The sequence below is a fragment of the Coregonus lavaretus genome (assembly GCF_964263955.1).
Source record: "Coregonus lavaretus genome assembly, chromosome: 28".
Classification (NCBI taxonomy): domain Eukaryota; kingdom Metazoa; phylum Chordata; class Actinopteri; order Salmoniformes; family Salmonidae; genus Coregonus; species Coregonus lavaretus.
The window spans coordinates 18,787,541-18,809,831 of record NC_140015.1 but is presented as its reverse complement, the minus strand read 5'-3'; the positions used below and the strand labels follow the sequence as shown (position 1 = coordinate 18,809,831).

The following is a 22,291-nucleotide window of genomic DNA, read 5'->3' as shown; positions in this document are numbered from 1 at the left end:
ACAAAGTCAAGAAATACTGCATTGTTTCATTAAAAAAAGTTACTTGTTACATGACTGTTAGTATGTCAGCGACTGGAGTGTGATATCAAAATAAATTAAATAGTAAGTTGTTATTCAATACTGTTACTAAACACAGTCACTTCTGTGTGTGCCTAAAGTCTAATTTCCTGATGTGTCAACTGAGCTGAGGGTGACATACTATTTCTTAAAATCCACATCCTTGCATTAATCCCAGTGGTTTCTTATTTATTCTCTATACTCAATATGAATGTAGATCTATATAAAACAAAAAATGACAAGGAAAGACATTTTTAAAATCAGATTTCATTTTATGCATTTAAATTATTTCCCCTTCAAGACACAATACTGCAACTGAATACATAATAATGTGAAATGTGTGTTATACAGTACATCATTTCAGTTGTGAATAAGATCTAAAAAAAAATGTTTTGTAATACTGGACCCGACTAAAAAGTTCTAGATTATATCTGTGGATTTATGAAAATCTGCATGCAGAACTAGATAACTGTCTTTCATTGAAACAGTAAACTACTAATTTGATTGAATACAGTGGAAAACCATATTCTATAATGAATTAGAAATAACTATAGGATCACAAGTAATCATACAAATTGAGTAAGTGCATACCAAAAAGCTAAAATAACCATGGTAAGTGCATGAACACAGCTAAAACGATAGTTCAGTAATATTGTGGGAAGATAATAAACTATAGCTCTTCTGCAGTGAAGTAACAGTGAAGAGGAAATCAACCATCCACTGCCAGTAAAAGGAACAAAGACTCACTACATGTGCTTTTATTGATAATTGTGATAAGGTGCTTAATGATTGAACCAGAATCCACATTTTGAAAGGTCCTGAGAGTCGATGTTTTTTTCTTCTATGGTCTGGTGGTGTTGCAGGCCTAACTGTCCTTTATTTGTTCCAGTAGATCTCATAGGACTTCTTCTCTGTGTAGTTGGCGTCTGCTGAGCTGGTGCTGTTCCTGACCCTCTCCTTCACCACCTTCACCACCAGCCCTCCTGCCAGGGCGATTCCCACTGCAGCCTTGCCTATCTCTGCCACCGCTGTCATGATGCACGCTGTCGCTCCCATGGAACCCCAGGCATCAGAAACAACCTGGCCTGCAGATCCACACACCCCACTGGCCTGAACCAGCGGCCCACTCACAGCTACCCCATCTGCCACAGCGGCTGCTGCACAATGAACAGCTCCAGCTGCAACACTGCCCCCAGTGGCCACTGCTTGCTGCCCAGCTGCTACTGAGCCAATAGCAGTAGCATTAGCCACACCTACTGCCCCTGCTGTGGTGCCCACCCCTGTCAGGGCAGTTGTGCTGACTGCTGCACCTTCCAGAGCAGCCCCAAAGGCAGCTCCTGCCCCCATGGCACCCCCCACCCCTGCTGCAACTCCCACTGCTGCAGTCCCGATCAGGCTCACCTGCCCCAGAGCATCCAGAGCAGCCGCCCCAGGACTGGCAGCTTCTGCCCCAGCTAAGACCCCAACAGATCCCCCCAGCACTCCTCCGGTCGCTGCCCCGAGAGCCATGGCTGTTTTCCCTGCAGCTGCTGCCACTATGGCGCCCACAGCTTTTCCCATCCCTGTGCCGCCTGCCACTGACATCCCAGCCAGCTGCCCTGCAGCAAAGCCCACTGTGTTCCCCATGGCTGCAGCTCCCGCCGCTGCAGCTAGAGGGGCAGCCGCCCCGAACACCGCCCCCACGACCATGCCAGTGGCTCCAGCAGCCACCAGGATCTTCACTTTCTCTAGGACCTTCTCAGAGAGGGCGGCCTCCCTCCTGAACTGCCCCAGGGCAGAGCAGAAAGACTGCCTCCTGCTCAAGGCCCTGTCGCTGCCCCTCCGCCTGGTCCTGAACAGCTCCCTCCACCTGTCCCCTCTATCCGTCAGGAGGCTAACGGCACTTCCTTTCCTCTCCTCTGTCCACCTCTCCATCTTCCAACCCTCCTCATTTGCTCCTCCTCTCTCCAGGTCTCTCTTTCTTAATCCTGAACCTCCCACATCTGCCCCCCTCCTCTCATCCCACCCACTCCCACTTCTCGTACCCCCAATCTGCTCTAGATCGCACTTCCGTCTTTTGGCTATCTTGGTCTCCCTCCCCTTCCTCTCACTGCCCTCCCCTTCCTCTCCCTCCCCCTGGCCTCTCTCTCTCATCATCCTCTCCTGCTCCTCCCTGATGGCTGACTCAGCCTCTCTGAACATGGTGTTGGTGTAGAAGCCTCCATTGTTCTCTTCCACAATCCTCTCCACCTTCTCCAGCAGCCCTACAACCTGGTGCAGGTCACTGGGGTCTCTGTTGTTGAGGACGTGGTACCTGCCCCCACACCTCTCTATCAGGGCCTTCAGCTCCACTGGGGCGCTGGCTCCGAGGTACCCCTCCATTCCCCTCCCTTCTAGGTCATCACCACGAGTGAACAGGACTAGTGTGTGGTCATGGACCGCCCCCTCCCCAAATATATGGACCATCTCCCTCACGGCTCGGTCCTCATCGTCAGTGTAGCGGCCCAGTGGGATCACCAGGAGGAATGCATGGGGGCCTGGGGCGGACAGTGCCACACACTTGGCTATTTCAGCATGAGTCTGCTCAGCATCAAAGCGTGTGTCTCCAAAACCAGGCATGTCTACCACCACCACTCTTGTCCTCTTCCTCCTTACTCCTTGTCCTTCCTCCTCCTCCTCAGTCAGGTCTGCGCTGCCTTGTTTACAGACTTGGGTAACTGAGCTGGCGCTGAGCTCTGACAGGAAGTGCCTGCGGCCCAGGATGGTGTTCCCAGAGGCACTCTTCCCTGATCCTGTCTTTCCGATCAGGACAAGACGGAGCTCTGTGGCTAAGGACACATCCTCCTCCTTGCTCTCCGAAAAGTCATCTGGGTCTTTTCCCTCCCCTCTTCTCCTTCCTGGATGGACATGAAAATACAGTTTAATTACTAATGACACAAAACAGCTTCAAGTGCTATACAGTATTATTAGCTGCAGATAGAAAATACAGTGAGGAAAAAAAGTATTTAGTCAGCCACCAATTGTGCAAGTTCTCCCACTTAAAAAGATGAGAGAGGCCTGTAATTTTCATCATAGGTACACGTCAACTATAACAGACAAAATGAGAAAAAAAAATCCAGAAAATCACATTGTAGGATTTTTAATGAATTTATTTGCAAATTATGGTGGAAAATAAGTATTTGGTCAATAACAAAAGTTTCTCAATACTTTGTTATATACCCTTTGTTGGCAATGACACAGGTCAAACATTTTCTGTAAGTCTTCACAAGGTTCTCACACACTTGCTGGTATTTTGGCCCATTCCTCCATGCAGATCTCCTCTAGAGCAGTGATGTTTTGGGGCTGTCGCTGGGCAACACAGACTTTCAACTCCCTCCAAAGATTTTCTATGGGGTTGAGATCTGGAGACTGGCTAGGCCACTCCAGGACCTTGAAATGCTTCTTACGAAGCCACTCCTTCGTTGCCCGGGCGGTGTGTTTGGGATCATTGTCATGCTGAAAGACCCAGCCACGTTTCATCTTCAATGCCCTTGCTGATGGAAGGAGGTTTTCACTCAAAATCTCACGATACATGGCCCCATTCATTCTTTCCTTTACACGGATCAGTCGTCCTGGTCCCTTTGCAGAAAAACAGCCCCAAAGCATGATGTTTCCACCCCCATGCTTCACAGTAGGTATGGTGTTCTTTGGATGCAACTCAGCATTCTTTGTCCTCCAAACACGACGAGTTGAGTTTTTACCGAAAAGTTAGATTTTGGTTTCATCTGACCATATGACATTCTCCCAATCCTCTTCTGGATCATCCAAATGCACTCTAGCAAACTTCAGACGGGCCTGGACATGTACTGGCTTAAGCAGGGGGACACGTCTGGCACTGCAGGATTTGAGTCCCTGGCGGTGTAGTGTGTTACTGATGGTAGGCTTTGTTACTTTGGTCCCAGCTCTCTGCAGGTCATTCACTAGGTCCCCCCGTGTGGTTCTGGGATTTTTACTCACCGTTCTTGTGATCATTTTGACCCCACGGGGTGAGATCTTGCGTGGAGCCCCAGATCGAGGGAGATTATCAGTGGTCTTGTATGTCTTCCATTTCCTAATAATTGCTCCCACAGTTGATTTCTTCAAACCAAGCTGCTTACCTATTGCAGATTCAGTCTTCCCAGCCTGGTGCAGGTCTACAATTTTGTTTCTGGTGTCCTTTGACAGCTCTTTGGTCTTGGCCATAGTGGAGTTTGGAGTGTGACTGTTTGAGGTTGTGGACAGGTGTCTTTTATACTGATAAGTTCAAACAGGTGCCATTAATACAGGTAACGAGTGGAGGACAGAGGAGCCTCTTAAAGAAGAAGTTACAGGTCTGTGAGAGCCAGAAATCTTGCTTGTTTGTAGGTGACCAAATACTTATTTTCCACCATAATTTGCAAATAAATTCATTAAAAATCCTACAATGTGATTTTCTGGATTATTTTTTCTCAATTTGTCTGTCATAGTTGACGTGTACCTATGATGAAAATTACAGGCCTCTCTCATCTTTTTAAGTGGGAAAACTTGCACAATTGGTGGCTGACTAAATATTTTTTTCCCCCACTGTACATGCATCATATAAAAACACAATGTGTTGACATCAATTATGTATATAAACCCTGGATTGCTGATGCTATTTTTTGGCCACTTTGAGGCTTTGAAGCCAGCGGTCAGCCATATAGGCACTCCCCAGAAAAGCAGTCCTCCATAGGAATGAATGGACTTCTACAGTATTTCAATTAAATGTTTCAAGGACAAAATTACATGTATTTAAGTATTTTTTGTTGTTCTAGTGGGGACAGTAACATTAGAACTTTCAAAAAAATTAGACTTTAAAGGCATGTAGCAGCTATTTCTCAATGCCAGAAACGCATATAATAGAAACTTAGAGCCCTAACGTTAGCTAGCTATAGAGCTACTGCATTTAGCTCACGTCTTCCAACTAAATAACAGTGATTAATGCTAAAGTAACCAAATTAACATGTCTGCTAACTGCTGTCATACTATATAGATAGGCTTGTACTATGGGAAAATATTTGTTTGTTTCTGTATAGAGCCCTGAGGCTGGGGCCGAAACTGTGTGTGTGTCTGTGTGTGTGGATGGCGGGCTAAGCCGAAACACAACACTTCGGCCATGTATTCGATCATGGATCTGGAGGCAATTCGGAAAAAGTAGCCAGGCTTTCTTTGGAGGAGTGTATTGTGAATTTTACTCAATGGGAAAGTTTATTTTTTAGATCTAAGGATATGGTATTTTGGTATTTATTAGGATCCCCATTAGCCGCTTTCAAAGCAGCAGCTACTGTTCCTGGGGTCCAAATTAAACATGACATATAGAACATTATTAGTCAAGGACTGAACTACATACATTTAAAACGTCACACATAGCCTACATACAGTGCATTCGGAAAGTATTCAGACCCCTTCACTTTTCCACATTTTGTTACGTTACAGCCTTATTCTAAAATTGATAAAATTATTTTACACACAATACCCCGTAATGACAAAGCGAAAACAGGTTTTTTAGAAACGTTAGCAAATGTATTAAAAACAAAAGACTGAAATACCTTATTTTACATAAGTATTCAGACCCTTTGCTATGAGACTCGAAATTGAGCTCAGGTTCCATTGATCATCCTTGATTGGACTCCACCAATCCCACAGTTGACTGTGCATGTCAGAGCAAAAACCAAGCCATGAGGTCGAAGGAATTGTCAGTAGAGCTCCGAGACCGGATTGTGTTGAGGCACAGATCTGGAGAAGGGTACCAAAACATTTCTGCAGCATTGAAGGACCCTAAGAACACAGTGGCCTCCATCATTCTTAAATGGAAGAAGTTTGGAACCACCAAGACTCTTCCTAGAGTTGGCCGCCCGGCCAAACGGAGCAATCGGGGGAGAAGGGCCTTGGTCAGGGAGGTGACCAAGAACCCGATGGTCACTCTGACAGAGCTCCAGAGTTCCTCTGTGGAGATGGGAGAACCTTCCAGAAGGACAACCATCTCTGCAGCACTCCACCAATCAGGCCTTTATGGTAGAGTGGCCAGACGGATGCCACTCCGCAGTAAAAGGCACATGACAGCCCGCTTGGAGATTGCCAAAAGGCACTTAAAGAACTCTCAGACCATGATAAACAAGATTATCTGGTCTGATGAACTCTTTGGCCTGAATGCCAAGCATTAGATCTGGAGGAAACCATGCACCGCTCATCACCTGGCCAATACCATCCCTACGGTGAAGCATGGTGGTGGCAGCATCATGCTGTGGGGATGTCTTTCAGTGGCAGGGACTGGGAGACTAGTCAGGATCGAGGGAAAGATGAATGGAGAAAAGTACAGAGAGATCCTTGATGAAAACCTGCTCCAGAGGGCTCAGGACTTCAGACTGGGGCGAAGGTTCACCTTCCAACAAGACAAGGACCCTAAGCACACAGCCAAGACAACGCAGGAGTGGCTTCAGGACAAGTCTCAATGTCCTTGAGTGGCCCAGCCAGAGCCCGGACTTGAACCCGATCTAACATCTCTGGAGAGACCTGAAAATAGCTATGCAGCGACGCTCCCCATTCAACCTGACAGAGCTTGAGAGGATCTGCAGAGAAGAATGGGAGAAACTCCCCAAATACAGGTGTGCCAAGCTTGTAGCATCATACCCAAGAAGACTGGAGGCTGTAATCGGTGCCAAAAGGTGCTTCAACAAAGTACTGAGTAAAGGGTTTGAATACTTATGTAAATGTAATATTTCATTTGCAAACATTTCTAAAAACCTGTTTTTGCTTTGTCATTATAGGGTATTGTGTGTAGATTGATGAGGGAAAAACACTATGTAATCATTTTTAGAATAAGGCTGTGAAGGGGTCTGAATACTTTCCGAATGCATTGTATCAGTAAATACACACAATATCTAGGTCTAATACATAATACAGTGCAAATTACAATACAATATATTTCAAATGACTGTCTCTCTTCACAGTCCCCTGTGTGCAGTAAGGTCTTCTTTTATCTGGTTTTTGAATCTGGTTTTATTGCTAGCCATGTAGTCATGGCTCTATTTAATACTGCGCGTTTCCCAGCCTCTGTTCTGGACCTGGGGACTGTGAAGAGACCTCTGGTTGCATGTCTTGTGTTGTACCGACGAGTGACCGAACTGTGTGCCAACTGTTTGAACAGACAGTTCGGTACCATCAATACCTGGCACAAAGACCAATAGTGATGCAGTCAATCTCTCCTCAACTTTGAGCCAGGAGAGATTGGCATGCATGTTCCTGACACTTGCCCTCTGTGTACATCTAAGTGCAATACGTGCTGCTTTGTTTTGGACCAACTACAATTGGCCTATGTCCCTCTTTGCCGCACATGACCATAAAGCTGGGCAGTAGTCCAGGTGTGACAAAATTAGGGCCTGTAGGACTTGTCTGGTCGACTGAAATGTCAAGAAGGCAGAGCAACGCCCTATCATGGACAGACCTCTTCCCATTTTAGCCACCATTGAGTCTATATTAGTGGAGGCTGCTGAGGGGAGGACGGCTCATAATAATGGGTGGGAAGGCGCGAATGGAATGGCATCAAACCATGTGTTTGATACCATTCCACTGATTCTGCTCCAGCAATTACCAAGAGCCCATCCTCCCCAATTAAGGTGCTACCAACCTCCTGTGGTCTTTATGTTTTGACCGTGACAGCTTACTATCCATCTAGGGTTACACCCAGCAGTTTAGTCTCCTCAACTTGCTCAATCGACACATTATTCAATAATGGATCTAAATGAGGTTTAGTGTTGAGCGAGTGATTTGTCCCAAAAATTATGCTTTTCGCGTTTTTATGTTTATATTTAGCACTCGCCTATTGCTAGTTACCCATTCTAATACTGCCTGGAGTTCTATGATAAGGGTGTCAGTTATTTATTTTACTGTTGCAGCCGACGTGTATACTATTGAGTTGTCAGCATACATAGCCACACAGGCTTTATTCAAGGTCAGTGGAAGGTCATTAGTAAAAACAGAAAACAATAATGGCCCTAGCCAGCAGCCCTGCGGTACACCACACTTCAATGTTGTCACAGTTACTTCTTGTTAAAGAGGCATCAGCTAACATTAGCTTGCTATAGCTAGCTATCCTCTTCCTCCGTTCATGAATTCATTTGTGGCTGTTTCTTTCTTGCTGGTAAAATAAGATTTTATTTGTGTACTGCCATATGTCGATAACATAGCAAAGTTTGTCACTGGTATGGGCTAGTAAATATCCTAAAGCTAGCCAGCTAGAGAGTGATATCCGCAAGCTAAAACCGGGGAGAGAGGGAGGAGAGAATTCACTTTCTGTTTAATCTGCTGCTGGCTTGATAATGTTCACTGAAATACGTTTTTCCACATGTAATTGACATAATTATAATCTTAATTGAATAAAAAATCTAATTATGTAAATATGTTGTGAATTGTAGAAAAATCCTCACAGCCGTTTTCCATACTAAAACGTGAAGTAGTCCCGTGTATGAATGCTGATTGGCTGAAAGCCGTGGTATATCAGACCGTACATCACGGGTATGACACAAAATTACTTGTTTACTGTTCTAATTATGTTGGTAACCAGTTTATAATAGCAATAAGGAACCTCTGGGGTTTGTAGTATATGGCCAACATAACACAGCTAAGGGCTGTATCCAGGCACTCCACGTTGCATCGTGCATAAGAACAGCCCACAGCCGTGGTATATTGGCCATATACAACATCCCCTCGGGCCTTATTGCTTAAATATACAGCACCAACTACATAAATATATGACAGGGTCCATTATCTGCTACCTGGACTTTAAGGAAAATGTTTTAATATATTTTATGATTTTTATATTTAGCTCACATAATATAATTTAAAAGTATGCATTAAGGTGTCTGTAATAGAATAAACGTGGCAAAAACAAATGTAGACATTATTAAATGCATTTCTGTAGCATCCAAAATACATTGGTGAAGTGCCAAGATGGCTTCAAAACAGCGCCCGTCAGTCATCTATTGTTTATATGAATCATTGGTTGACAGACAAGCAGCTGATTCTGACATTACTTAGGCTAGGTTCATATGTTCAGTTTTCAGCTGAACAGTCTGCAAACTACACTTGTTCTGAGAGACTAGGCCTACTATTTATACAGTTAAGCAATTAGCCTAATTTATCCACTGTGCATTACATAACTTGGTGTAGGCCTGACCTCACAGTTCTTTGACAGGCTGGTGAAGAACAGTCAGGAACGTTCAGCTAATTTACAGCAGATTGTTCAGCTTTGTTTTCCCTTGTCAAAAACAGCATTGTTTACTAACGTTGTCTAGATAGCAATCATTAGCTAAACATTGCCAAAAGAACAAACTTCAAACAGCACGTTGGCTAATTCTATCCTATTCTTTGAATAAAGTATAAATAAGAAAGATTATAGCTAGCTAGCTTGCTCTGTTGTTGACAGTAAGCTTGCTGCTAGCTAACGTTAGCTAGCTAGATTTGCATGAGTTTTCATTTAGCCAAATGCTAACTATGTTCCAAACTGTCAATAAATATGAAGAAAAAAAACATTGGCCTACCCGATTCCACGAAATTTGACATGATCTCTGTCTGATTAAGCTTCACGTCTACATTCGGGCTTGTGTTGCGTTGGTGAAGTGTTTATGGCGGACAGAACTGTTTCTGTTCGGCAACAGTCCAATGAGTTCAACCAAAAACAGTGGGGGAAAACATGACTTCATGACTGTCGATTACACACCTTTGGCGCCGTCTGGTGGCAGATGTTCCGCATTCTGATTTCATTACATTGACTTTTATCATAATAATCTTCAGTGGACTGAGTGATTTATTTGTAATGATTCAAAATTACAAGTATGATTCATAGTAATTTAATTTTATTAAACTTAAAAGTATGACAAATCTACTTAAGATAGTAAATTCTCAGCAATGAAATGCTTTATCTGAACCAGAGGAGGCTGTGGGAGGAGCTATAGGAGGACAGACTCATTGTAATGGCTGGAATGGAATCAAACATATGTAAACTCCGTTCCATTAACGCCATTCCAGCCATTAAAATGAGCCCGCTCCTCCCACCCGCCTCCACCACTCTGAACATACATAAATAACATTTGCATTTACAAAACTCTAGCAAATCATAATCAGTCATCACCTTTGTATTTTGAATATAACTTATTTGCATTAAAATGAGCTAATTTCCTAAAACACTAGGGGAAGATCTCAATTGCATACTCCTCGCATCCTCCCTTTCTCAAAACCCATTGGAGGAGAAGGTCAGAGAAGAGGGATTTCTGGTTGGATAAGAGCGTCTGCTAAATGACGTAAATGTAAATGTAAATGTTTAATGGATTTTGAGGAGACAGGACGAGTATGGAATTGAGATCTTCCCTAGATATGCCAAAATATATATATATGTTTTTTTAAAGGCATTGTTCTTGGTGACTGCTGTTCTAACATGGCCATTCTGACATTTAATTTTGGCCATCAGATGGACAGAAACAAATGTGACATGATATAGAAGTTGAAGCTGATGAGTGGTTGCCAAAAGACACAGCTCTAAGACATTATCCCCCCCTAATTGTAGACAAAATAATATGTAAAATAATTTGATTTAAAATCATAACAAAAGTGACCAAACCATTTAACACTCGTGCAGACAGTCACACACAGACAAAGCTAAGAAAGCATTAGGCTCTAGGAAAGCAAGTGGCAGACATAATGGACCATTCAACAACCACCTCATAAAATCTCATCATATAAATCTGCTAACTCCGGAGAAGGCGACAGGAAAACTTGAACTAACACAAAACAAAATTCAACATATTCAAGCTTTATATATTAAAGCTTGTTGAATGGGAATGTAAACAACTCATATCTACAAATGCTGTAGTATGGTGAGGACACATTTGAATTTGCCTAAGACCATATAGTACCATCATCAAAACAATTGCATGGTTTTTGCATGGTAGTGAATTGTATTAAATCTATTCACAAAAAGATAACATATTGGGTATTTGCTGTTTCTTCCAAAGTACAGTTATGTAATCAAGTTATGAAAATGAGCTTTCCTTATTAAATCTTCAACATGGTGCTAGCTGTATTTTCTTTGTTTCATAACTGCAGGTTGGGCACAGTTATGTATACAGTAAGTCTGATTCCACAGATACAGCTCATCCTCCTTTCCTTCTCTCCAATTTGTTCCTGTGCCACATATAAACAGTTCTAGTTCCCTCTTTCCTCTATCCCTTTGACAGAACTCACCGGTTCCAAGACCAAACCTCTTCATCACTGAATCTAGGACTCAGGACATCCCCCTACATGTTCCGTCTCCTCTCCTCTTCATTTCTCTCCAAGAGTTGAGGTAGAGTACTATAGCTCAGCACGGGAGCGGGAGATGCGGGGCCCCTTCCTAATCTCTTTCCTCTTGTCCTCTTTCCTCCTCCTCTTCTCCTCCTCCCTCAGGATCTTCTGAAAAGCCTCTGCAGTGTGAAGAACCTGCGCCAGAGAAAAGCAGAGCGTATGAACGTGTTTGAGAAGGGCGTTTTTGAATAATAGGTGTATGGAGTGTGGAGAATCAAACAGCAGATGATGGGAAAGCAACAAGGTGCAGTCAGTATGAGTTTTACTGACACAAACATAGTCAAGCTTGTTTCTTAAACAAGTCTTAAAAGAACACGTCTTCCAAGTCTGTCTGGTAGGCTTCACTGCGAAAGTCTACAATGTGGTTACAGAGGCTGAGAGCCACTGTGTATGTTACTCACGTCGTCTCTCTCAGTGCGATATGGGTTGGTGAAGTCTGGGGATTTCTCTATTATTCCCAACTCCTGCGACATCTGAGAGACAAGGAGGGAGAGTTATCAGCCATTTTGAATCCATAGAAAAAAATGGCACATAGAAAAACATGAGTTTTTATAATGGTATGCTTATAAAACATTTAGTAATAAGGAGGTTATAATACATTACACCTGTTGGCTATAAATAAAGCATAAACATTTCCTCTATGCCCCAGAATTTCCTCCCAGTTCTACCCGTCTCACCAGTGAAAGAACATGCTGGTGTGCTCCCCCGGTGAACACCCCAGTAAGGTTGCAGAAGCGTAGCCCCCATCGCAGAAGGCCACCCCAGTCAGGGTTACGGTCGTAGTAGTGGTGGACAATACGTGGGAAACGCAACGCCACGTCCCCAAAGAACGCTGTGTTCTCCACCACATGGGAGTAGGCTATGGATGGAGAGAGAGTGAGAGAGTAATCTACATTTCATACTTAGGGAATAAACTAGAACCTAAATCACTGCAGACTGACATACTAAAAGAGAGCAAGAGAGAACGAAAAAGGGAGGGGGCAGTTTAGAGGGACAGTGAGTAATGACAGAAAACGTAAGAGGCGGAGAGGGAAAAGGGGAGGGAGAGGAGAGGCAGGCAGAAGAGGAGAAAAAAACAAGATGGTGACAGAGAAACCAGATTAGCATTGAGTGAGAAAGAGAGGGAGGAGAGAGACCAAAGTGTAGTAAAGATATAAATGGTCCATAATCTGACCTTCTTTGAGTTTGTCATCCATGGGGAAGGGATCATCAGCCTGCATGTTGGCTGCAATAAGGATGTCCCTCGAGTCCTCCAACACCTTCACAGAACACACACACAGACAATGTAGATTGCCCACTGTGGGTTGACTACCATAGTTATCCTTGGGCAGAGAGCAGATACGTCCTCTGGGAATCAAACCGTATATGTGGGAAGAATACAGTATATGTATTATACATGCCTCAAGCATAATAGGATGACTCGTAAGCTAAATCCGGGTTACTCTAGTCTTATTAGTGACCGGATACTTAGATACTGCTTAGCAAGTCACCTTATTTGCCTACTCATGAGATCATAATAATCTAAACATGATTAGAAACTAACACTGCTATTACTTCCCGCTAAGGCCACAACGTTCTGTTTCTAGCTAATGGTCAGCATGAAGGGAAGTTAAACAGGAGTGGAGCCATTGTACCTTAAACAGTCCCTTCAGCATGATGTCTATGATCTTATACTGCTGGTTGATGTCATTGAGCTCTACCAGGTTCTTCAGAGCGTTTAGTTGGTCTTTCCTCTTGGTCTCAAACAGACGCTTGTCTGAGAGGAGGGGGGGGTTCAGGAAGAAATGCTGACAGACATTTCAATACATACACACTAATCAAGGGTCCTCCCAATGGACTACTCTTTTAATATTCTGAAAAAGGAAACAGATGCAGACACACACACAGAGCAGGATACAGATCTCCAAGTTGGAGTCGTGTCTGTGCGTGTCGGAGTCTGCAGAGGAGAGGGCTGCAGCAGCCACCACCAGGACTGTACACACACTCAGCATGGTCAAGAGGTGGCGATGGTGAGGCACTCTAATGTACACAGAACAAGAGAAAATACAGTTTAACGGTATTCTGAAATACAGTTTTTACTGAACTTGTAAAACTAATATTGACAGTAGGTCTCAGTCTGGTTGACATGAGAGCATATTCTTGTATTTTGCTATGTGTTTTGGGGGCTACCTATACATTTATGATCATATTTTTACTTTTCAAATCCAGTTTGGTCCTGTCCTATATATATATATATATATATATATATATATATATATATATATATATATATATATATATATATATATATGCTATGAAAAAGTATTTGCCCCCTTTCTAATTTTCTCTACTTTTGCATATTTGTGATACTGAATGTTATCAGTTCTTCAACCAAAACCTAATATTAGATAAAGGGAACATAAGTGAACAAATAACACAACAATTACATATTTATTTCATAAACAAAGTTATGCAACACCAAATTCCCCTGTGTGAAAAAGTAAAATTGCCCCCTTACACTCAATAACTGGTTGTGCCACCTTTAGCTGCAATGACTCCAACCAAATGCTTCCTGTAGTTGTTGATCAGTCTCTCACGTCGCTGTGGAGGAATTTTGGCCCACTTTTCCATGCAGAACTGCTTTAACTCAGTGACGTGTGGGTTTTCAAGCATGATCTGCTCGTTTCAAGTCCTGCCACAACATCTCAATTGGGATTAGGTCTGGACTTTGACTAGGCCATTCCAAAACTTCCAATGTGTTGCTTTTTAGCAATATTCATGTAGACTTGATTGTTCAATATTCGTGTAGACTAAAGTTCATTCTGTCCCATTTAAAACAACTCCTAAACGCCACTTGACATCTGTCACTTATCTAATCCCTAAATAACTTTCACTGACTTCTTACCAGACACCCATCTTGCATCCTCTTTTTTTCTCTCATATACACTCCCTCTAAGCTGTGGGCTGCCTCAACATTCTCTCAGTTCCAGCCTCCTCTCCCTTGGAGCATGTTAATATATTTGAAAGGGAGGTATGAAAGTCATGATAAATACAAACGCTAAAAATAGGTCTTGGACTGATGCATATTTGATGAGCACTGGTTTTTAAGACAACATTAGCAGAAAGCAAAAGTGTAGAGGGAGGAGAAGACAGCATTGATAGAACACCAAATGTATAATTCAGCAATGTCTCCATCAATGATATTATCGGAGAGAGAGAAAAAGAAAGTGGCAGAGGGGGGATTATGAGAGGCAGAAGGAAGATGAGGAAAGGGTACTGTGGGATGAGAGAGAGCCTGGGGCAGCCAACTGCTTTTCTGCTGAATATTTCATTCCTCTTTTTCAAGACGCAACAAAGTCAGGCCTACTGATAGTGAGAGAAAGAGTCAGGGTTGTGAGTGAAAGACAATGAGGACCGACACCTGATCAACATCTTTTCGGCTGTTTCTCAAAATGTAGTATCTCTATTCTGAACTCTTCAGTGTCATTCCCCTACTCTCTGACACTTACAGAACCTCCTATTTAATTAGAATACTGCCTGAAGAGTCAGAGATTGGGTTATGCAAGCTGTGTGATTTGACATAGGCTATGACTGGGCATTTGCCCGAATCACCAATGACATACTCTGAGCAATATCTGCTCTGTCAGAAAAAATGGGTGCTGATGACACAGTTGGAGCAGCAGAATACAGACAGTGTTCGATTAGGAGCAATTTGTGCATTCTGAGAATATCTTTGGGCTGCTTTCCAGCTTTTTGTACTAAACATGCAAGTCAATAAGTCCAATATTTCTAAGACGGACAACCAGGGAACAGGCTTACTAGTAGGGAGCCCCATATGCTTGTTTCGTTACAAGCATAACCAAGAAGGCCATCGATTTTTATTAGTGTCAACACCATCGACAATGGGCATCCAGCATTGATGTTTCCATCGGACTAGACAAAGTGCTGGGATATTAAGGTGGAGCAGAGGGGGCAAGCGACTAGAAGACAGATCAATCATATCTCACGGGCATCATGCAAAGCACAGAAGTTGAGAAATTACACTCCAAAATGCACCCATTTACTGTAAGCCCCCCCCATCAGCTGTGTCCAGAGACGTCATGCCCATAGGGGGCACAAGGGCACATGCCCCCTCAGATGTCCTGTTTTAAACATTTTCAGATGTTAAATTAATTACTAAACCTCATTTTTAAGCCCACGTTTTATAATAATTATTTATAAAAAGATATGTCAGCGGTATTTTACAGAGGGGGCACACTGACTGGACCAGGCAAAGAGTAACCCCCCCTATTCTCCCTAGTAAGTGGTTCCTTACTAGGTGCACCAAGGAGCAAAGATACTCTAGTGCAGACATTATCGTCAGTAGAGAGAGAGAGACTTGATTTTAGCTGCCAGTGGTGGGCAGGACTCGCAGGAGGTATGTTTGTAAATTAATTTCATCAAGCTATGTAGCCTATTGATTCCTTCTTGATTAATAAATAAAACGAAAATGTTTGGTTATTTCTCTGTAATAATAGCCACCTAGCAATTTTATTAAGTGGGCTTTAGCTAGAAAGGTTCCCAATCTCCCAACCTCATAACTAGCTACCAAGCCATTTCAGGCGATCACGTTAGAGTAGCTTGTCTAACTATCTTAGCTGGCATACCTGCTGGCAAGGTTGGTAGACTTTAGAAAAGCAAGCAATTACTAAATGTACTGAATAAGACTCACATTCCTTTAAATCTTTTACCTAGATTTTAGCAGAGATGTAGGCCAACCGGCCGCATTATTCCTTTTACGTTGTTCGTCATCTGCGTCCAACTGGACTCTATGCATCCAGCTATAGATTGGTTAGCTACAACGTCATGAAAACGATACGAACGCTTCAAATGGGGCAGAAGTCCGTGAGGTGCTGTGATTTTGGATGGCCAGATAGCTTCCAACAATGACAAGAAACTGCCATGTGGGGAATTGTAAGTGACTCGTTTCAGCTAGTTTCATCATGTTCTTGATACCATGTCTTGTTGAGGCGTTTTTAATGATTTCATGTCAATGCTAATATGGCTCAAATTCGCTAGCTAGCTAACCAACAACTGAAACAATGTATTTGAGAGACAAGTGCTCATTGTGCAAATGTATTTATACTGGACAAAAATATAAAACGCAACATGTAAAGTGTTGGTCCCATGTTTCTTGAGTTGAAATAAAAGATCCCTGAAATGTTTCACACACAAAAAGCTTATTTCTCTCAAGTTTGTGCACAAATTTGTTTACATCCCTGTTAGTGAGCATTTCTCCTTTGCCAAGATAATCCATCCACCTGACAGGTGTAGCATATCAAGAAGCTGATTAAACTGCATGATCATTACACAGGTGCAGTTTTGCCACAGCAATGCCACAGAGGTCTCATGTTGAGGGACCATGCACTTGGCATGCTGACTGCAGGAATGTCCACCAGAGCTGTTGCCAGAGAACTGAATGTTCATTTCTATACCATAAGCGGCCTCCAACGTCATTTTAGAGAATAATTTGGCAGTACGTCCAACCGGCCTCACAACCGCAGACCACTTGTAACCACGCCAGCCCAGGACCTCCCCATCTGGCTTCTTCACCTGCGGGATCGTCTGAGACCAGCCACCCAGACAGCTGATGAAACTGTGGGTTTGCACAACCGAATAATTTCTGCACACTGTCAGAAACATTCTCCGGGAAGCTCATCTGCGTGCTCGGCATCCTCACCAGGGTCTTGACCTGACTGCAGTTCGGCATTGTAAAAGACTTCAGTTGGCAAATGCTCACCTTCGATAGCCACTGGCACGCTGGAGAAGTGTGCCCTTCACTGATTAATCCTGGTTTCAACTGTACCGGGCAGATGGCAGATAGCGTGTATGGAGTCATGTGGGCAAGCGGTTTGCTGATGTCAATGTTGTGAACAGAGGGCCCCATGGTGGCGGTGGGGTTATGGTATGGGCAGGCATAAGCTACGACAAATGAACACAAATGCATTTGATCAATTGCAATTTCAATGAACAGAGATACCGTGACGAGATCCTGAGGCCCATTGTTGTGCCATTCATCCGCCGCCATCACCTGTTACAGCATGATAATGCAAGGCCCCATGTCGCAAGCATCTGTATACAATTCCTGGAAGCTGAAAATGTCCCAGTTCTCCCATGGCCTGCATACTCACCAAACATGTCACCCATTGAGCATGTTTGGGATGCTCTGGATCGGCGTGTACGACAGCGTGTTCCAGTTCCCGCCAATATCCAGCTACCTCTCACAGCCATTGAAGAGGAGTGGGACAACATTCCACAGGCCACAATCAACAGCCTGATCAACTCCATGTGAAGGAGGTGTCGCGCTGCATGAGGTAAATGGTGGTCACACCAGATACTGACTGGTTTTCTGATCCACGCCCCTACTTTTTTTTAAGGTATCTGTGACCAACATATGCATAGCTGTATTCCCAGTCATGTGAAATCCATAGATTAGGGCCCAATACATGTATTTCAATTGACTGATTTCCTTATGAACTGTAACTCAGTAAAATCATAGAAATTGTTGAATGTTGCATTTATATTTTTGTTCAGTGTATGTTTTCAATAAACACTTGGAGACAAAATATAATTTACATGTTGTCAACAATCTAAGCCAACCCAGTCTGTTTTGCCCCATAGTTGCGCACACGTCGGTTTTGTTGCTAAACAACCAAGCCCTCTATACAGTCATGGTCAAAAGTTTTGAGAATGACACAAATATTAATTTTCACAAAGTCTGCTGCCTCAGTTATGATGGCAATTTGCATGTACTCCAGAATGTTATGAAGAGTGATCAGATGAATTGCAAAGTCCCTCTTTGCCATGAAAATGAACTTAACCCCAAAAAACATTTCCACTGCATTTCAGCCCTGCCACAAAAGGACCAGCTGACATCATGTCAGTAATTCTCTCGTTAACACAGGTGAGAGTGTTGACGAGGACAAGGCTGGAGATCACTCTGTCATGCTGACTGAGTTAGAATAACAGACTGGACGCTTTAAAAGGAGGGTGGTGCTTGAAATCATTGTTCTTCCTCTGTTAACCATGGTTACCTGCAAGGAAACCGTCATCATTGCTTTGCACAAAAAGGGCTTCACAGACAAGGATATTGCTGCTAGTAAGATTGCACCTAAATCAACCATTTATCAGATCATTAAGAACTTCAAGGAGAGAGGTTCAATTGTTGTGAAGAAGGCTTCAGGGCACCCAAGAAAGTCCAGCAAGCGCCAGGACCATCTCCTAAAGTTGATTCAGCTGCGGGATCGGGGCACCACCAGTGCAGAGCTTGCTCAGGAATGGCAGCAGGCAGGTGTGAGTGCATCTGCACGCACAGTGAGGCGAATACTTTTGGAGGATGGCTTGGTGTCAAGAAGGGCAGCGAGGAAGCCACTTCTCTCCAGGAAAAACATCAGGGACAGACTGATATTCTGCAAAAGGTACAGGGATTGGACTGCTGAGGACTGGGGTAAAGTCATTTTCTCTGATGAATCCCCTTTCCGATTGTTTGGGGCATCCGGAAAAAAGCTTGTCCAGAGAAGACAAGGTGAGCGCTACCATCAGTCCTGTGTCATGCCAACAGTAAAGCATCCTGAGACCATTCATGTGTGGGGTTGCTTCTCAGCCAAGGGAGTGGGCTCACTCACAATTTTGCCTAAGAACACAGCCATGAATAAAGAATGGTACCAACACATCCTCCGAGAGCAACTTCTCCCAACCGTCCAAGAACAGCTTGGTGACGAACAATGCCTTTTCCTGCATGATGGAGCACCTTGCCATAAGGCAAAGGTGATAACTAAGTGGCTCAGGGAACAAACATTGACATTTTGGGTCCAAGGCCAGGAAACTCCCCAGACCTTAATCCCATTGACAAACTCCAAGCATTGATTATGCAAGAATGGGTTGCCATCAGTCAGGATGTGGCCCAGAAGTTAATTGACAGCATGCCAGGGCGGATTGCAGAGGTCATGAAAAAGAAGGGTCATCACTGCAAATATTGACTCTCTGCATAAACGTAATGTAATTGTCAATAAAAGCCTTTGCCACTTATGGAATGCTTGTAATTATACTTCAGTATACCATAGTAACATCTGACAAAAATATCTAAAAACACTGAAGCAGCAAACTTTGTGAAGACCAATACTTGTGTCATTCTCAAAACGTTAGACCACGACTCGTCGTCTGGCGACAGGCTCATAGATAAAGCATCCTCAATTCAGGCTGCAAGGGCGACAATTTCCTCAACTAGTTTTAATTGAGAGCCGCTGTGAAAAAATATGCGTACTGTCTTAATAAAATGTTCCAACACCATGCTAGAGTTGTGAACGCTACCTCCGATGTTCAGCCAATCAGGTTGCAGCAGTCTGTTTACCCCTGGCTGAACGCCATGTGTTAACATCAGGAAGTAGCATTAGCCACTAGCATTGTGGTACAACATTGTGTTTTATTAAGACAACTAGCTTTAAAAATATGCGCACTATGGAGGAAATCGCCGCCCTTGCAGCCTGAAAGGAGGATGTTTTATGTATAGCCGGCTGCATAGAGTCCAGTTGGATGCAGATGTAAAGGCATAATAGCGCAGTTGAATATGCAGCCAGTTGGGCTAGCAAAGATGCAGATTACAATTTAACAGTAAGAGGTAAATACATATATTTTAATGGAATTAGGCATAATGATATGGCTCTAGATTGCAAGAAAAAGCTGTTTCAGGTGTTTGAAAAATCCTAAATGTTCAAACTTCTTGAGCAGGCTCCAGACCACCCTCAATAATCCATCCACACATACTTATAAAAGAATGGGTGCATGACGCCCCTGGCTGTCCATTACTAGAGAATGGGCCATCTAACTCTGTATGTAGGCTGTGTTGTAAGATAATATTTTCTTAATACATGAATAGTAAGGTAGTACAGTATGTTGTACCATATAATGTGGGAGATTTGAGGTTCAGGGTGGGATACATTACAATATCTGAGCTCTCTGCATGATACACACAGCTGTTATTGGTAACGTTATGCTTTCAGAGAAGTACTGGGTATTGATTAAGTATTTTGTTGGCAATTAATTATATTTAGAGGGAAATGTCATACAAAATGTCAACTTCATTGTTGAGATAAAGGCTAACATACTGCCAATCAAAATGACCCCTTTCTAACCCCTCTTGGAAGCTGTTTTGCATACAGTGTACTTGAAAGACCCTTTCATTACATTACAAATGTTTCCCATCATTAGTATGTCAGACACCATTTTCAAGGAATAGGCTCGAGCCACAATTATCTCTGTTACATGGTTTTAGAAAACGTTTGTGAACTGCACAGCAGAAAAACAATCAAGGAACATGAAATAGCAGCATTTCATTAACTGACGGGACTATTTGCGAATAAACCGGTCATCGAGAAATTGAATCGCAACCTCAACCCATCTGTATTCCAATGCATGCCTTTCGCTCGCTACTGGTCAGCTGTGGATAATTGACTTGGACATCGTCACAAACTCGCCGTTCACTCACCTTGTAGTAAGAAACAGCACGATATACAACGATAGCGAAACCAACGATTATGTCTAGCTAGCATCAGTTTCCTCGTAAAGATGGAGACATTCGTTGCGGAGTATTTGCTACAATCCTCAGGTGACAATGTCGCGTTTGAAATATTAATGTACATACAGCAGTCGCTTGCTCCACTCCGCCAGTGCCACGATCACCCGCTGGCTCTGCTTGGACGAATGAGCGATTACATGGAAGGAGCTGGTTTCCAGACGGACATTTTAGAGCGGCACACAGGCGGTGGTACGCGGTAAATCCCTCCTCCTCCCGCTTATCACGAAAGCATCCTGTCAAGAGTGAAACCATAGAGATAGAGGACTCTAATGCCAAAAGCCCGTTTTAGCATGGCAGCGCCATTGAGGCCTTTCACCATTTGAAATAGTCAACTGGGTGGGACTTCCTATGGGTTATGAAGGATCACATACAGTAATTCTATCCAGGTCACCAGGAGGAATCAGCCAATGAATTATACTCGTGAACAAACATTCCATAACTGCAGTTGGCAGTAAATCGCCAACCTGGCCTTTATACCTGTGTTTTGGCTAGAAGGGATACAGCAAGGGTAGGCAACCCTGGTCCTGAAGTGCAGCAGCAACTTCATGTTTTTGATTGAACCTACCAGGAAGACCAGGTGTGTTAAATTTAGGCAATCACTTTACTGATCAATTAGCTCAGTTGGTCAGGCGTAGTGCTTTGTTGGGAACAAAATCCTGCAGCACTCCAGCAACATGTCAGGTTAGGAGAACTTACGCAGCAGGTTAAGATAATTAACGTAGCAAGTTAGGAGAATTAGGTTAATCTTAGGAAAATAGTTAGGGTTAGCTAAAATGCAATAAACAAAAACCACATTTGACATCAATTTGACTTCTGTATCCCATCTAGCAATGGCCATCCAAATGGGTGACCTCAATTGACATTCCGCAAATTAACTTTTAAGAAGGCACACCTGTTAATTGAAAGAAGCTGGTTGAGAGAATGCTAAGAGTGTGCAAGGCTGTGTTCAAGGCAAAGGGTGGCTATTTGAAGAATCTCAAATATACTATATATTTTGATTTGTTTAACACTATTTTTGGTTACTACATGATTCCATATGTGTTATTTCATAGTTTTGATGTCTTCACTTTTATTCTACAATGTAGAAAATAGTAAAAATAAAACCCTTGAATGAGTAGGTGTTCTAAAACTTTTGACCGGTAGTGTCTAGCAACTGTTATTTTCCAAACAATTTTTTATGATAAACTTATATTATTGAAAGACCTCAAACCTAAAGGCAAATGAATGGATGCTCCCCCTAGTTTTTTTTATTGACGCAGTCAATCAGTAATAATATGACAGGAGTCCTAC

The 22,291-nt window shown here is 43.1% G+C and overlaps 2 protein-coding genes across 4 annotated transcripts; both read right to left on the bottom strand.

Annotated features, from left to right (window-relative positions):
- Positions 1-304: 304 nt before the first annotated feature.
- On the bottom strand, positions 305-9,722 carry LOC311103390 (uncharacterized protein). Its single transcript, XM_084144955.1, has 2 exons — positions 9,612-9,722; positions 305-2,933 (listed from the first exon to the last, which is right to left on the bottom strand). The coding sequence occupies exons 1-2, from the start codon at positions 9,631-9,633 to the stop codon at positions 934-936; spliced, it is 2,022 nt and encodes a 673-aa protein (XP_084001081.1). The 5' UTR covers positions 9,634-9,722; the 3' UTR covers positions 305-933.
- A 187-nt stretch (positions 9,723-9,909) lies between these two features.
- On the bottom strand, positions 9,910-21,290 carry LOC311104515 (coiled-coil domain-containing protein 134-like). 3 transcript variants are annotated; one of them, XM_084146375.1, is made up of 8 exons: positions 20,912-21,290; positions 13,907-14,080; positions 13,307-13,428; positions 13,044-13,165; positions 12,584-12,668; positions 12,087-12,268; positions 11,811-11,882; positions 9,910-11,544 (listed from the first exon to the last, which is right to left on the bottom strand). In XM_084146375.1, the coding sequence occupies exons 3-8, from the start codon at positions 13,398-13,400 to the stop codon at positions 11,419-11,421; spliced, it is 681 nt and encodes a 226-aa protein (XP_084002501.1). In that variant the 5' UTR covers positions 13,401-13,428; positions 13,907-14,080; positions 20,912-21,290; the 3' UTR covers positions 9,910-11,418. The 3 variants fall into 3 exon arrangements, with proteins under 3 accessions (XP_084002501.1, XP_084002500.1, XP_084002502.1); XM_084146374.1 differs by lacking the exon at positions 13,907-14,080; XM_084146376.1 differs by lacking the exon at positions 13,907-14,080 and having other exon boundaries at positions 21,068-21,290.
- Positions 21,291-22,291: the final 1,001 nt, after the last annotated feature.

What these genes read in the sequence shown, in the direction of transcription:
- LOC311103390 (XM_084144955.1), bottom strand. Translation starts at nt 9,633, where the DNA reads ATGTCAAATTTCGTGGAATCGG. An exon ending in GTCAAATTTCGTGGAATCGG is followed by an intron (nt 2,934 to 9,611) that starts GTAGGCCAATGT and finishes ATGTCCATCCAG; the next exon opens with GAAGGAGAAGAGGGGAGGGA.
- LOC311104515 (XM_084146375.1), bottom strand. Translation starts at nt 13,400, where the DNA reads ATGCTGAGTGTGTGTACAGTCCTGGTGGTGGCTGCTGCAGCCCTCTCC. An exon ending in GGATGACAAACTCAAAGAAG is followed by an intron (nt 12,269 to 12,583) that starts GTCAGATTATGG and finishes CTCCATCCATAG; the next exon opens with CCTACTCCCATGTGGTGGAG. An exon ending in ACCAGCATGTTCTTTCACTG is followed by an intron (nt 11,883 to 12,086) that starts GTGAGACGGGTA and finishes CTTGTCTCTCAG; the next exon opens with ATGTCGCAGGAGTTGGGAAT.